The sequence below is a fragment of the Catharus ustulatus genome, chromosome 27, assembly GCF_009819885.2.
Source record: "Catharus ustulatus isolate bCatUst1 chromosome 27, bCatUst1.pri.v2, whole genome shotgun sequence".
NCBI lineage: Eukaryota > Metazoa > Chordata > Aves > Passeriformes > Turdidae > Catharus > Catharus ustulatus.
In genome coordinates, this window is record NC_046247.1 from 4,997,594 (window position 1) to 5,012,425 (window position 14,832).

General features: G+C 60.4%; 2 protein-coding genes across 6 annotated transcripts; one reads left to right on the forward strand and one right to left on the reverse strand.

Moving 5' to 3' along the window:
* Nucleotides 1–1,220: 1,220 nt before the first annotated feature.
* AEBP1 (AE binding protein 1) lies at nucleotides 1,221–8,620 on the forward strand. Of its 3 annotated transcripts, none has more exons than XM_033081141.1 (21): nucleotides 1,221–1,470; nucleotides 1,603–2,064; nucleotides 2,314–2,385; nucleotides 2,875–2,946; nucleotides 3,058–3,144; nucleotides 3,690–3,806; nucleotides 3,911–4,000; nucleotides 4,480–4,545; nucleotides 4,625–4,699; nucleotides 4,784–4,893; nucleotides 4,965–5,104; nucleotides 5,187–5,271; nucleotides 5,346–5,490; nucleotides 5,580–5,668; nucleotides 5,978–6,101; nucleotides 6,178–6,374; nucleotides 6,652–6,831; nucleotides 6,909–7,248; nucleotides 7,337–7,476; nucleotides 7,549–7,648; nucleotides 7,739–8,620. In XM_033081141.1, exons 1-21 carry the CDS (start codon nucleotides 1,227–1,229, stop codon nucleotides 8,287–8,289), a joined length of 3,486 nt encoding a protein of 1,161 aa, XP_032937032.1. In that variant the 5' UTR covers nucleotides 1,221–1,226; the 3' UTR covers nucleotides 8,290–8,620. The 3 variants fall into 3 exon arrangements, with proteins under 3 accessions (XP_032937032.1, XP_032937034.1, XP_032937035.1); XM_033081143.1 differs by having other exon boundaries at nucleotides 1,221–1,464; XM_033081144.1 differs by having other exon boundaries at nucleotides 1,221–1,458.
* On the reverse strand, nucleotides 8,615–14,831 carry POLD2 (DNA polymerase delta 2, accessory subunit). Of its 3 annotated transcripts, none has more exons than XM_033081168.2 (11): nucleotides 14,714–14,831; nucleotides 13,943–14,192; nucleotides 11,399–11,520; nucleotides 10,623–10,746; nucleotides 10,431–10,545; nucleotides 10,073–10,271; nucleotides 9,880–9,960; nucleotides 9,414–9,571; nucleotides 9,173–9,300; nucleotides 8,993–9,094; nucleotides 8,615–8,895 (listed from the first exon to the last, which is right to left on the reverse strand). In XM_033081168.2, the coding sequence occupies exons 2-11, from the start codon at nucleotides 14,160–14,162 to the stop codon at nucleotides 8,738–8,740; spliced, it is 1,407 nt and encodes a 468-aa protein (XP_032937059.1). In that variant the 5' UTR covers nucleotides 14,163–14,192; nucleotides 14,714–14,831; the 3' UTR covers nucleotides 8,615–8,737. The 3 variants fall into 3 exon arrangements, with proteins under 3 accessions (XP_032937059.1, XP_032937060.1, XP_032937061.1); XM_033081169.2 differs by lacking the exon at nucleotides 14,714–14,831 and adding an exon at nucleotides 14,615–14,672; XM_033081170.2 differs by lacking the exon at nucleotides 14,714–14,831 and adding an exon at nucleotides 14,638–14,656.
* Between the last annotated feature and the right edge of the window lies 1 nt (nucleotide 14,832).

Below are 14,832 nucleotides of genomic sequence, written 5' to 3' on the forward strand. Positions count from 1 at the left end.
TGTGCTTCCTCCCTGTGTGTGCAGGGTGTGTGCACTGCATTCCATGTGTGTGCAGAGTGTGTGCACTGCATTCCCTGTGTGTGCAGAGTGTGTACACTGCATTCCATGTGTGTGCAGAGTGTGTGCACTGCATTCCCTGTGTGTGCAGAGTGTGTGCACTGCATTCCATGTGTGTGCTTCCTCCCAAGGCATTGCCATGTGTGTGCAGGGTCTCACGTGCGGTGTGTGTGTACCATGTGTGTGGGATCTCATGTACAGTGTGTGTGTACCATGTGTGTGGGAACTCATGTGCAGTGTATGACCCGTGTGTGGGATCTCATGTGCAGTGCATGTAACCATGTGTGCAGGGTCTCACGTGTGGTATGTCCCCCCCATGTGTGTGGGAACTCATGTGCAGTGTGTGTAACCATTTGTGCAGGGTCTCATGTGCAGTGTATGACCCATGTGTGGGATCTCATGTGCAGTACAAATGTGTACCATGTTCTGAGTGCCAGGTCCATGTGCGGTGTGTGACCCGTGTGTGTATCTTCTGTGTGCATGTGCAGTGCATGTTCAGTGGGCTATGCATGTCCCATATCCAGTGCCCTAACACGAGCAGTGTGCTGCTCCGGTGCTGTGGTTCCCGTGTGCTGTGCCTGCGGTGCCACGGTCGCGGTGGGTGTGTGCCCGGTGTGTGGGTGCAGCAGTACCGGCGTGTGCCCGCCCGTGCTGGCAGCGCGGTGTCGGTGCTGCTGCTGCGGGGCAGCGCCAGCGCCCGGCCCGGTGCCAGCCCTGGGGCCAAGCCCTGCACGGCACGTGGAGCCACAGCGCGTGGGGCTGGTGTGGTGGCAGAGAGCCGTGCCAGTGCCGTGCTGGTCTCCAGTGCAAGCGCTGATGCACTGCCAGCCCCTGCGGGCCAGCACAGCGCCGGTGCCAGCGCAGCGCGGGTCCCCGGCAGTGCCCATCTCGGTGCCGGTGCCAGTGCCGGTGCCACTGCCGATGATGGTGCCAGGCAGCGCCAGTCCCGTGCGGTATCAGTGCGGGTTCCCAGCAGTCCGGGCCCCGGTGCAGTGCCAGTACGGGGCCGGCGGCAGTGACAGTGTCGGTGCCCGTCCCGTTCAGTGCCATCCCGGTCCCGTTAAGCGCCAGTGCCACCGCCGTACCGAGCGGATCCCGCCCCCGGCCGCAGCACCGCCCCCAGCCCGCCCGTCCGGGGCTCTCGGGGAGCGGGGCCGGTGCGGAGCGCGATGGTTCCGGCGGGGCCGCCCCGCTCCTGCCTCCTGCTGACGGCCGCGCTGCTGCCGCTGCTGCCGGTACCGGCACCGGGGGCAACCCCGGCCCCCCCCGCGCTCACCGACGCCGAGATCGAGGAGTTTCTGCGGGGCTTCCTTGGACCGGGGGACGGCGGGGACCGGGATGGAGACGGCACTGAGCTGCTCTTGCACACTCACCTCGACATCGGCACCGGCACCGCCACCGGCACCGGCACCGGTGAGTGATCGGCACCAGGATCCCACGGGGAACGGGGGTGGCGGGATGGGAGGACCCCCCAGCCTGGCCCTGCCACGCACACCCTGCCTCGGGGTGACTGCCCCCACACTTCTGTCCCCTCATCCTCTCCAGGGTCGCTGACGGAGCCTGAGAAACCCAGGAAGGGGAAGAAGGAAAAACCCCCCAAGAAACCCAAGGATAGACCCCGGGGCCCAAAGAAGGATAAGGACAAGGACCGGGGCAAGAACAAGCCCCCCAAGAAATCCAAGGAGAAGCCACTGAAAGGCTCTGAAAACCCTCCAAAAGGCTCTGAAAAACCTCCAAAAGGCACTGAAAAACCTCCAAAAGGCGCTGAAAAACCTCCAAAAGGCTCTGAAAAACCCCCAAAAGGCTCCAAAAAGTCCAAGGAGAAGCCACCCAAGGCCACCAAGCCCTCTGGCAAGAAGCCACCAGTGCCACCAAGCCCCCCCACTGAACTCCCCCGAACCTTGCAGCCCTCGCAGGGCAAGGAGGATGAAGAGACACCCGAGTTCCTGAAGCCTTTGCACCACAAGGAGGAGGAGGAGGAGGAGGAGGAGGATGGAGGTGTCCGAGGTGAGTTTTGGGGACGCCCATCTTGCCACTAGAGGGGTTGGGATGGGAGGTCTCAGCAGAGCAGAGCATCACCTCACATCCTGCTCAGTGGCCCTGGCAGCACCCTACAGCTGGCTGGGCTTTGTCCCCTTGGGTTTCCCCTCTGTTCCCCCTCTTCCCATGGGATTTTTTACCCACTGTGGGGCTAGGGGGAGGCCAGGACAGGGGCCTGGGGAGGCCATGCCAGCCCCTCGCTGTCTCTGTCCCCAGGAGAGCTAGAAGAGCCACCAAATGAACACTGGGGGCTGGGCCGGGAGGGCTGGAACCCTGAGCCCCAGCCAGGTGAGTGCCCAGTCCCCAGGCCCATCACCCTGCATCTTGGGGACACTCCTCTGCAGGCCAGGGCCACCCCTCTGCACCCTGGGGCTATCTCCTTGTGTCTTGGGACCACCTCCCTGTCCCCAAATGTTACCTTCCTGAACCCCAATGCCACGTCCCAGCTCCCCAGGACCATGCTCCTGTAACATGGGCTGCCTCCTTGTTCCCAAAAGCCACCTTCCTGCACCCCTGTCACCTTCCTGTGTCCCAACACCATCTCCCTGCATCCCAGTGCCACCACCTTGCACGCCAGGAGCACCTTCCTCCTCCCTGGTGTCACTTCCCTGCACTCCACTGCACTCTGGACTAATTCCCTGCTCCCAAGTGTCACCTCCTGTGTGCCCCAAGGCCATCACTCTCACCTCAGGCCTCCTTTCTATTCTCACATCCCTGCTCTCTGTTGTCCCCTGCCTGCTCCCCAGTGCCCCTTCTCCATGTGTCCCTTCTCTGCAGAGGTCCCCGAGGAGCCGGAACCCCCGACTCTGGACTACAACGAGCAGCTGGAGCGGGAGGACTACGAGGACTGTATGGTGCTGGGTTGTGGGTGGGGGGCCACCAGGGCTGCTGGCCTGCAGCAAGGGATGAAGGGCCTGTCCTTCCTGTCTCATACCACAAAGCCACCCTCTGTGTCCCCAGTTGAGTACATCCGGCGGCAGCAGAAGCCCCCCAAGCCCCCAAGCAGGAGGAGACCAGAGCGGGTCTGGCCCCAGCCTGAGGAGACACGTATGTTGGGAGGATGGGGACATGGGGAGCTGGCACTGCTCAGGGTGAGGTTGGGGGACAATCCTCAGCCTTGGGAACCCAGGGAAGCAGCATTTTGGGGTAGCCTGGAGCTGGGATGAACATGGTGACAGCATAAGCTGTGCAGGGGCCCTGTAAGGGTGTGGGGATCTCTTGGTGGCACAGGGGTCCTGTGGGATGTAGAGGGGTCCTGTAAGGATACAGAGAACCCTGCAGGGACATGGGGACCCTGTGAGGGCATGGAGAACCCCATAGGGACATGAAGTTCCCGTTGGAGCATGGGGGACTCTTGGGGAGACACTACAGGTGTGGGGATCTCTTAGGGGCATGGGCACCCCAGTGGAATACAGAGGGGTCTGGTGGGGACTTGGGGACCTCACAAAACATGGGAACCTGAAAGGGAAATCTGGGTTCCAGAGGGGCATGCTGACCCCATAGGGAACAGAGGGCACCCTGCAGGGACATGGGGACACCCTCATTGCCTCCCCATCTCCAGCACAGCCCCTTTTCCTTCCTCCCCCAAGCAGAGCCGGAGGAGCGCCCCCCGCAGCCCCTCCCGCAGCCCCTCCCGCAGCCCCCCTTGCCTGGCCCTGTGACTGAAGGGGACTATGGCGAGGGCTTCGAGCCACCCGACTATGATGATTGTGAGTGATGAACCAGGAAGGGCAAAGCACCCTAGCACCCCCAATCATTCCTTCCTCTCCCACCTCCAGAAGGTTGTCCTAGCCCCTCACCCTCTGCCCCTCAGGGACCTACGGGCTGCCCCCACCGACAAAGCCCCACGGACACCTGGACAAAGAGGACAGGATGGAGACAGACAAGGAGAAAACCAGACCCTGTGAGAGGGGGTGGAAGGGGCTGGACTGAGTGGGCAGGGCCGGGGGGTGGGGCAGGCGTGTACCAATAATGGGCATGTGTACTGCAGGGTCGATGGCAGAGTCACAGGGAGGGTGGCATATCCCTGGGTGGGGACCCATCCCCATGGTGGGTGTCACATCCCCACAGCGGGTGGCACAACACCGGGGCACATGTCACATGGTCAGTGGCATGTCCCTGGGATAGGTGACATCTGCATGGTGAGTGTCACCTCCCTGGAGTGGATGTCACATCACCTGGGTGGGTCTTATGACTTCAGGGATGGTGGTACATCCCTAGAGTGGGTGGCATGTCCCTGGGGGTGAGTGTCACATCCCCAGGAGGTGGCATGTTCCCGGGGTGGGTGTCACACCCCTAGCATCAGTGGCACATTCTTGGGGTGGGTGACATGTTCCTGGGACTGGTGTCACGTCCTTGGGGTGGGTATCACCTCACCAACAGTGAAGCCCAAGAAAGAGGAGGAGGAGGAGGAGCACTGGGCAGAGGAGAAGGGCCAGGACCGCAAAGGTGGGTGCCAGCCCCCATTCCTGTCCCCTCCCACCTGACCCCCTCCTTGCCCCCCTCACTGTGCCTTTTCCTTTCCCAGGAAAACCCAAAAAAACAGGAGGAAAGAAGTGGGATCCAGATGAGGAGGAATGGGCCCCTCCAGCAGAGAAGAAAAGTGAGTGTCCTCATTCCTTGGGTGATAGGGACACCCTGCTGGGGGGTGGAAGCCCATCACCCACTACCCCTTGCTGTCCCCAAGGGTGTCCCCCGATTGGGCTGGAGTCCCATCGCATTGAGGATGACCAGATCCTGGCCTCCTCCATGCTGCGTCACGGCCTGGGTGCCCAGCGTGGCCGCCTCAACATGCAGGTGAGTGTCACCCCCAGCAGCCACCCCTTAGGCCATGGGGACACCCCCACCCACTGCTCACTGCTCCCCAGGCGGGCACCAATGAGGACGATTTCTTTGATGGGGCATGGTGTGCTGAAGATGACAGCCGGACACACTGGCTCGAGGTGGACACTCGCCGCATCACCATGTTCACCGGTGTCATCACCCAGGGGCGCGACTCCCAGATCCAGTATGGGGACGTGGGGGTGGACACATGGGGCAGGGGAGCACCGTAGGAATCCCTGTCACAACCTGTCCCTGTCCTCCTACAGTGATGACTTTGTCACCAGCTTCTATGTGGGCTTCAGCAACGACAGCCAGCACTGGGTGATGTACAGCAATGGCTATGAGGAGATGGTGAGGACCTGTTCTGGGTGGGTGACATGGGAACAGCGGGGAGCTTCTTGGGTGCATCTCTGCCTCCTTGACAGATGTTTTACGGCAACGTGGACAAGGACACACCAGTGCTGAGTGAGTTCCCTGAGCCAGCGGTGGCCCGGTATATCCGCATCTACCCCCAGCGCTGGAATGGGAGCCTCTGCCTGCGCCTTGAGGTCCTGGGGTGCCCCCTCTCTGGTAACAGTCCCCCTGAAGCAGTCCCGGGGCCACGAGGGTTGGGATCTCTGCAGCCATCCCCGGCTGCTGTGTCCCTGTCCCCTCCACAGCTGTCAGCAGCTACTACACCCAGCAGAATGAGGTGACCTCCACGGACAACCTGGACTTCCGACACCACTCCTACAAGGACATGAGGCAGGTGGGCACTGCTGGGGGGGCAGATCCAGCAGAGGGTGGGATTCTCTCTAGGCCATGGAATACTCTGTCAACAAATTTACTGAGTGGCATACTCTGTGGGGTTGGAACACTCATGGTTGTAGGATCCTTCATGGTGGCGGGATCCTCCATGAGGAATGGATGCCTCTCTGGTTGTGGGCACATCTTTGGGGCATGGCATTCTCGGTGGTTGTGGGCACTTCAGTGGTGGGATCCTCCACGGGCATGGGATTCTCTGCAGGGTGTGGGCTCGTCCCCCCAAGCACCACCCCCATCTCTCCCCCCTCTGCAGCTGATGAAGGTGGTGAATGAGGAGTGTCCTACCATCACCCGCATCTACAACATTGGCAAGAGCTCACGGGGGCTCAAGATCTACGCCATGGAGATCTCCGACAATCCGGGCGAGCACGAGACGGGTGAGGGGGTACGAGGGTCTGGGGTCCCCCAGCCATGGTCCTGCGTGTTTGCTGACTCCTTGGTCCCTGCCTCCAGGTGAGCCCGAGTTCCGGTACACGGCGGGGTTGCACGGGAACGAGGCGCTGGGCCGGGAGCTGCTGCTGCTGCTGATGCAGTTCCTGTGCAAGGAGTACCACGATGGAAACCCCCGTGTGCGGGGTCTGATCACCGACACCCGCATCCACCTCGTCCCATCTCTCAACCCCGATGGCTATGAGCTGGCCCATGAGGCGGTGAGGGGGTGGCAGGGTGGGATGGGCCATGAGGCAGTGAGATAGGACAGTGGAGCAGTGGGGAAGGATGTGGGGTGTTGGGGTGGGCTGTGGGACTGTGGGATGGGATTGCAAAGCAGAAGGATGCAGCCCCCCCCACCTCAGCTCACCCCTGGGCTGGGTGCAGGGCTCCAAGCTGGGCACCTGAGATCTGTCAGAGAAGGGGATGGGACCTGAAGCAGTGGGATGGGATATGGGTGGTGGGATGCAGCCCCCGAATGTCCTGGGCTGCCTGCAGGGCTCTGAACTGGGCAACTGGGCACTGGGCCATTGGACAGAGGAGGGCTTTGACCTCTTTGAGAACTTCCCCGACCTGGCCTCAGCACTGTGGGCAGCCGAGGAGAGGCGGCTGGTGCCCCACCAGTTCCCCAACCACCACATCCCCATCCCGGAGCACTACCTGTCTGAAGATGCAGCGGTGAGTGCAGCACAGGGCACAGGGATGTGGAAAGGGTGGCAGGGGGTGACATCTCATGCCCTGTGCCTGCCTCACAGGTGGCAGTGGAGACACGGGCTGTCATGGCATGGATGGACAAGAACCCCTTTGTACTGGGAGCCAACCTGCAGGGTGGGGAAAAGCTGGTGTCCTTCCCCTTTGACACGGCCCGGCCCAGTCCCCCAACGCCAGCAGCTGCCCCGCGTCCCCTAGACTATGAGGATGAGCACCCTGAGCTGCAGGAGACACCTGACCACGCCGTGTTCCGCTGGCTCGCCATCTCCTATGCCTCAGCACACCTCACCATGACTGAGACCTTCCGTGGGGGCTGCCATGCACAGGATGTAACTGATGCCATGGGCATCGTGCAGGGTGCCAAGTGGCACCCCAAGGCTGGCAGTAAGTTGGGCCAGTGGCGTGGCTGCCTCATAACTTGGCCACTGTCAGGTGAGCAAGTGGCTGGGTGGGCGTTTCTATGCTCTTGCAGGTATGAATGACTTCAGCTACCTGCACACCAACTGCCTGGAGCTCTCCATTTACCTGGGCTGTGACAAATTCCCCCATGAGAGTGAGCTGCAGCAGGAGTGGGAGAACAACAAGGAGTCTTTGCTCACCTTCATGGAGCAGGTGTGTACACAACACAGCCACAGCTGCTTCACCTGCCCCACACAGTTCCACTCATCCCTTTTCCTCACCCAGGTCCACCGAGGAATCAAGGGTGTGGTGACAGACCAGCAGGGAGAGCCCATTGCCAATGCCACTATTGTGGTGGGGGGCATCAACCACAATGTCAGGACAGGTAGGTACTGTGAGGGAGACACACACCCACCTGGCAGGGTGCTGGCAGCGCTGCGTTGCCCTCACCCCACCCTGCTTCCCCTTGTCTCAGCCAGTGGCGGGGACTACTGGCGCATCCTGAACCCGGGGGAGTACCGTGTGTCAGCACGGGCGGAGGGCTACAACCCCAGTGTCAAGACTTGCCACGTCCTGTACGACATTGGGGCCACCCAGTGCAATTTCGTCCTGTCCCGCTCCAACTGGAAGCGCATCCGGGAGATCATGGCCATGAACGGGAACCGGCCGATCCGCCGTGTGGTGCCCGGCCGGCCCATGACGCCCCGTGAGCGCCTGCGCCTGCGCCTACGCCTGCGGCACCGCATGCGGCTGCGGGAGCAGATGCGGCTGCGGCGCCTCAATGCCACCATGGCCAGCAGCAGCCCCACAGCCCCACCATCCACCACGGCACTGCCCTTCCCCTTCAGCAGCACAGCCTACACACCCTGGAGCCAAGAGCCACCCACTGCTGGCACCTGGGAGATGGACACTGAGACAGAGGTGGTTACCGAGCTGGTGACAGAAATGGAGGGCTGGGAGTTGCACACGGGGACAATGCAGCCCCTCACCACAGCCGAAACCTATACCGTGAACTTTGGGGACTAGGGACACTTCACCCCTCACTCTGCTTCAAGCCATGGTCAGACACTTCGGCATCCGCTTCCAACATCTTCCCTGAGCCCAGGCAGCTGTTCCAGGTGGGATCCAGCCCCTCACCTTGCTGCTTCCAAGGACTGCAGGCATTGTCGCCAACAGCTGGATGCTGTCAGGGACATGCTACTCCATCCTTTGGAGCTGGGGTGGCAGCCCACTGTGTTCCAGTGGGGTGGCAGGAGTGGTACTGCTCTCCTGGGCAGGGCCCATGGAGACAGGCACAGCCTTTCTCCCCTCCATACAGTTTTTGTTACACAAATAAATCAAGTTATATTGGTATGAACATCTCGTCCCTCCAGTGCTTCCCCAGCTCTGTCACCTTCCCAGAGGACAGACAAAAGCAGTGGGTGCCAGGACCCCTTGCGGGGTGGGGCTTGTGGAGTCTGTGCCCTTCCTGTGGTCAGTGTCCAACTTCCATGTCCCCATCCTCACTGTCAGCCCCAAAGCCAGAGAAGGTGATGGGCTGGCAGCTGAGGTCGCGCAGGTTGACGAGGCAGGCGGTCTGCGTGGCACTGAAGTCTGGCACCGCCACCAGCAGCACCCGCTGCCCTTCCTTCCCTGCAAACACAGGTGGGTGTCAAACAGAGGAGACCCCAGCAGCCTCTGGTGCGGGTTCCCAGCCCCTGCAGGGATCTGGGTGTGCTGTGAGACTCACCTTGGAGCAGCTTGGACTGGAAGCGGGGTGCATTGCCGCAGAAGTAAACGTGAGGGCACTCAGTGAGGATAAATGGGTCAGATTTGTAGAATGGGTAACAGCCTGGGGAAGATGGCAATTAGTGGGAGGGAGCCCCTGGCAAAGCCCCCCCATTCAACACTGCCCCAGCCCTCACCATACCCAGAGTGTCTGGGGCTGTGGGGCTGATGTGTCCTGCCAGCAGCGTCCACTCCAGGATCTCCAGGTAGTCATCCATGCTGCTGTATTTAAAGATATCACTGATGTTTTGTCCTGACGTCCCCAAAAACCTACATTATGGGGGAAAGAAGGGGAGCTTTAGATGCTGGACATGCCAGGATATGTCCCATAGTCCCAAGCCACTGACAGTCACCAGAGCTGGTAGTGCACCAGGTTTATTTACCTGACACCGTCCAGGCTAGCCTGGTAGGGGTTGGTGACGAGGCGCAGAGTGGTGTAGGCACTGGCCAGGGGCAACATACAGCGGTGCAGGGGCTGCTGCGGCAGTGTGTAGTTGGTGGGGTCAAACTCGCCAGGCATCACGTCCACAGGCACGGAGGTCTGTAGGTAGAGTGAGGATCAACTGGGTGGCCAAAGTGCCCTCCAAGGGGGCTCAGAGCAAAGCCCTGGTGTCACTGTTGTGCCTTTTCCCCAGGACACCCTGCTTGGCTTCACAAATGAGGCCAGATCCCAGGAGAAGGATCTGGAGGTTGGGCTGTGATCTGCCTCCCCATGTGGGGTGCTCAAAGGAAAGTTGGGTGCTGAGGAAGGTGGTTTTGCCACCCTGCACTCCAGACTGCTACTCCACCTCAGGAACAAGGCCCCCTCCCCAGGGGAACCTGATTCCCCTGCCAACCCCAAGCACTCACACAGAGCTGCAGCAGGATCTCATCCAGCATCTTCACCGCCTCCACACTTGCAGCCTGTGTCTTTTTAGTCAAGTACTTGGCCTGGGTGAGCAGGAAGACAGTGAGGGACAACCCAGCACCCCCTCTTTCCCCTCCCCACACCCTCCCAGCACCCCAGGAGCACTGTGAGGCCGCAGCTCCCTCCTCGCTGTACCTTGTTGATAGTGTCTCGGCTTTGCGTGTTCTGGCTCAGCAGATTCCCGGCCAGAATGACACGGGTGATGTGGGCAGCGCAGTTCTGCTCACCCTCTGCACCCAGCTGCCCTGTCACCACATCCACTAGCAGCTGAGTGCTCAGCAGGGCCTCCCCACTCACACTGCCCAGCCCCAGTCCCGAGGCCAGCAGCACGAACCTGGACAGAGGGAGAGGCTCAGGCAGTGTGCCACCCTCCCAAACTCAGGGGATTCAAAGAGCTGGGGCAGGGGGCCCTAACCCACTGCCAGCCCTCTTGGCACAAGTGGCTCAGGGACACATCAGGGACACAGGGCCAGCCCCAGCCCTGTTGACTCACCGGTCAGAGCTGGGCCCATTCCAAGGCAGTGGTGGTGGCAAGCCAGCGAAGCAGTGGTCTTCCACCAGGAATCTGCCATCATCCTGCTCACAGCCATACACAGCCAAGATGGTCCCTACGAGCAGGCCTGGTCAGATCAGCCCTGGCCAGCACCTGCAGGGTGGGTGCCACAGAGACACCACTGTCCCTTACCTGTCACCAGCCTCTGCACATCAATAGCTCCTTCCAGCTTGATCCGCTGCAGCTCATCCTCCAGGATCAGCTCATCAGAGGGCTGGATGTACTTGGGTAGGGGTGGCTGAGGCACCAGGTTGTGCTGCAAGGGCACAGGGACAGCTCTGATGGCGTCAGCAAGGATCAGCAGCCCCCAAGGACTCCTCCCAACCCCAGCTCCCATCAGCAGTACAGCCAACACCCCAGCTGGGGGCCCTCGCAGCTGGAACCCCCGGATGGGCCGGTTTCACTGAGTGCTGGAAAAGCATCACTGAGCAAGAGTGGTGACAAGCAGGAGGGGGGAAAAGATGGGTAGGTTTAGATTGGATATCGGCAAGAAATAGCCTGAGAGGGTGGTGAGGCCCTGCCACAGGTTGCCCAGAGAAGTTGTGGCTGCCCCTGAATCCCTGGAAGTTTTCAAGGCCAGGTTGGATGTGGCTTAGAGCAACATGGGCTAGTGGAAGATATCCCAGCCCATGGATGAGCTTTAAGGTCTCTTCCAACCCAACCCATTCTGTGTTTCCATGATTTGATAAGGAGCACCCACACACATACACACACTGGCACCAAGAGGTGGCACCAAGGTGGCATCCAGAGACAGGCTGGGCACAGGCCATCCTGCTCAAATCTCAGCCACTTCCCTGTCTACAAAAAAAGCACAGGGAAGCCATGGAAACCCAGATGAGCCCTCAGATGTGCTGGCACAACCCCCTGAGCTCTATGGAAGAGGAGGAGGAGGGGTGTAAGCCCATTACCTCTTCGCTGATCTCCTGCAAGATGGAGGGCTGGAGCTGCATGGACTTGAAGAGTGTCCCCACCACGCAGCACTTCTCTCCTGCCTGCAGCTCCGAGAGCTTCCGCAGCGCAATGCCATTCCCTGTGGAGAGACGTGGGTCAGTGGCCTCAGGGTGACAGTGGGCACAAGGCAGAGCTGGCAGGGGTAGCTGAAGGGCCCCAGCACTGTGGACAGCAAGAAGCACTGGGAAATGTTGGGAAGCCTCCTGCTTTTCCTCGAGGCACGGTGCCGAACAGACATGTGTGGGCCAGATGGGGCCGAGGAGCATTCCAGAGCCTGCAAGCCTGCAGGCATTTCCTCTGTGCTGGGGAAAGCTGGGTCATGATGGTGTATTCAGCTTCCAGTTACAGCTCTGCCCAGGAAGGGTCCAGGATGCAGTGCTCCTGCCCTTGGGGCACGGGGGGCTGTTGTTCCTGCTCTTTACCTGGGGGATGACCCAAACATCCTACTCAGAGCTGACAGGCAGGAGATCACTTAACACCCCCAAACCTGATCTCTGCCAGGGCCAGATCGTCTGCCCCAGATCCCCACTGGGATTCAGGATCCCCATCACATCCAGAGAAGATCCTGGCATGCTGACAGCTCCCTGGGCTTTAGGCAGGGATCCACAGGGGATACAGGCTGGGAGAACCTCAGGAGCTACAAGAAGCATTGCAGCCCCAGCTGCCTCCACTTTGTGGCTGAGGAGCAAAAATTTCCCTCGCCACAAACGTCTTACCCCACCCCCAGGGACCCAGAGGTGCTCCAGCCTCATCCAGTGTGCATCCTCCCATCCAGTATGTGGCTGTGGGACTGTCATTCCCTGTTTAAACCAGCCTGTGAAGTCCATGCTGGGCCTCAGGCCTGGAGAAGAGCAAAGAACCTACTCCTAGTCTCCTCTCCCGAAACAACACTGCCAGCTCCTTGTCCCTTCTGGGTGACATTTCTCCTCCCAAAAATTTCACTTTGCTCATCACGCGCTGCTGAACATGACTCTTGTCCCAGGCAGAGCACCCTGCTGTAATCTCTGGCACCCCACACTGGAAACATGGATTCCCGAGCCCAGGAATGCAAACACTCTGAGTCAGAACAAAAACAATCCTGTTGAAGTTTCTTATTTTTGGCTCAAACTCTCTAAAATGTGTGTTCAGGAGGAGGGGGTTGTGCTCTCCAGATTTTTGCCTGGAGGCACTTCCTGCTGGGAAACAAACCCCAAAATCTGGTCCCATCCCAGGACTTCAGGAGGTGGAGCTTTACAAACCATGGGGTCCTATCACACTTGGCAAAGTCCAGGGTGGCTAACCAAGGAATGACATCCGTCATGGGACCAGCACTGGCTTTGCTTCCACACAGTCCATGAGGCTGGGGAGAGCACAAGAACAGGCATCCGGCCCAAAAGCTTCCACTGAAGGGGTTTTTGCCCATAGAAGGGCAAAGCCGAAGGAAATTTGATCGCAGGCCATGCCCAGACTGGGGGGGGCAGAACCCCAGCAGACCAGCATTGCTTCATCCCACGGATGGAAACTTTGAGCAAGAGGGTCTCACCCGCAGAACCACAAGCTCCCAGCCAGGAAGCAGCGCCCCCCAGAACAATGAGCACTTCTCACGCCCCTGCATCCTCCTGTACCCCACTTCCTGGCCAGGGCTGACCTCACCCCAACCTGACAAACCTCACACTCATCTCCTGCTCCCAGGTGTGTGGGGCGACGTGACAGACAACTGTGTTCTTCCTGCCCACACCTCCTCTTCTATCTGTGATGGGGAACACAGTTTGTCCCTAGCTCAGAACTCCATGTGGGAGCTGCAGCAGGATTACCACATAATCCAGCTGCAAATCTTCCCATCATGACTCTGCATCCCAGAGTTAGGGGGCTGAGCTATTTTGTTGGGCTCTGCTGCACATCCCCTGTGAAGGCTGGAGACTGGCAGAACTGGGTACACTGGAGGTGCTCAGGTTACAGGAAGGTTGTGGGTGGATCCCAGCCTGGCAGGAATGGACTACCCCCAACAGGGATGGATCTGGCCCCCAGGGATGCCTGCAGGGTACATCCAGCCTGAAGATGGGAACACTCACTTACTTCTGGACTCCAGATACAAATCTGGTCAAACACAGAGATAAAACCTGAAGGCAGCTCCACAGATTTTTGTTGCCAAGGCCACCACTAAGTACGTTTTCAAGTGCCACATCCACACAGCTGTTATTTCCCCACAGAGATGGGAACTCCAGCACTGCCCTGGGCAGTCTGTGCCAGGCCTGGACAGCCCTTTCCATGAAGGAATTTTTCCCATATCCAATCTGAACCTCTCCTGTCCCTTGTTTCCTGGGAGCAGAACCCAATCTCCTGCTGGCTGCACCCTCCTGCCAGGAAGTCACACAGAGCCATATGGTCCTCCCTGAACCTCCTTTTCTCCAGGCTGAGCACCCCCAGCTGCTCCAGCCTTCCCCCAGTTTTGTCCCTCCCCCTAGACACGCTGCAGCCCCTCGTGTTTTTCCTGGTAATGGGGGAGTTCCCCCTGGTCTCACCCCACAGGCTCCGTGCACGCCGCTCCAGGCCCGGCCGCATCCCGGCGAGGCGCACGGCGTAGATGTGGGCGTACTGCCGGGAGAAGCCACGTTCGCCCAGCTGGAAGGGCTGTGAGCAGTCTGAGTATCCTGACACAGGCACCCTGGGGAAAGTGGGGGGCTCGGCCGAGGGGGGGGCCAGCAACCCCTGCGCCATAGGGGCTGCCTGCTCCGAAAACATGGTGTGGGACGTGGGTGTCTAACTCAGGGTCTGGAAAATAAATTGGTGAATTAAGGTCTGGCCATCACTGTCACCCCAAGACACAACAGTCCTCCTGAAAATGATCTTCCCCACCGCCAAAACACAAACCACGTCCGGGTCTGACCCTCCCTCCCTCTGCACCTCAGCCCCCCTTCTTCCCCTCTCCTCCTAACCCGGGCATCCCCAAACTCACCCTGGTGACCGCACCATCCCACCACCTCCAAAAATGCCCCCCTGAAGTCCCCACAAAATACACCTTGGCCATCGGACTCCCCCAGGACACCCCTTTCCCAAACGGACCCAGGCCCTGCACAGACTCCCGGACATCCCAGGCACCAGCGCCCCTCAGCACACTCCCTCCGGCACGCTCCTCCTCCCCGCGGCACCGGACCCTCCAAACACCCCCGAGGACACAAAAACGTCCCCCCGACCCCGTCAGGCTGCAGGGCCTCACAGGATCCCCCAAGGCCCCCCAACCGCAGCAGGGAGGCCCCCTCGGCCGCAGCCCAGGGTCCGTGCAGGTCACGTACGGGGGGAGGGGTCGGAGGCTGAGGGGCACCGCTCACACCGAGCCCCGCCATCGGGGTGGGGCTGCGCTGCGAAAAGGCGCGAACACCGCCAACCGGAACTGGTCTGACCGCGCGGCGGA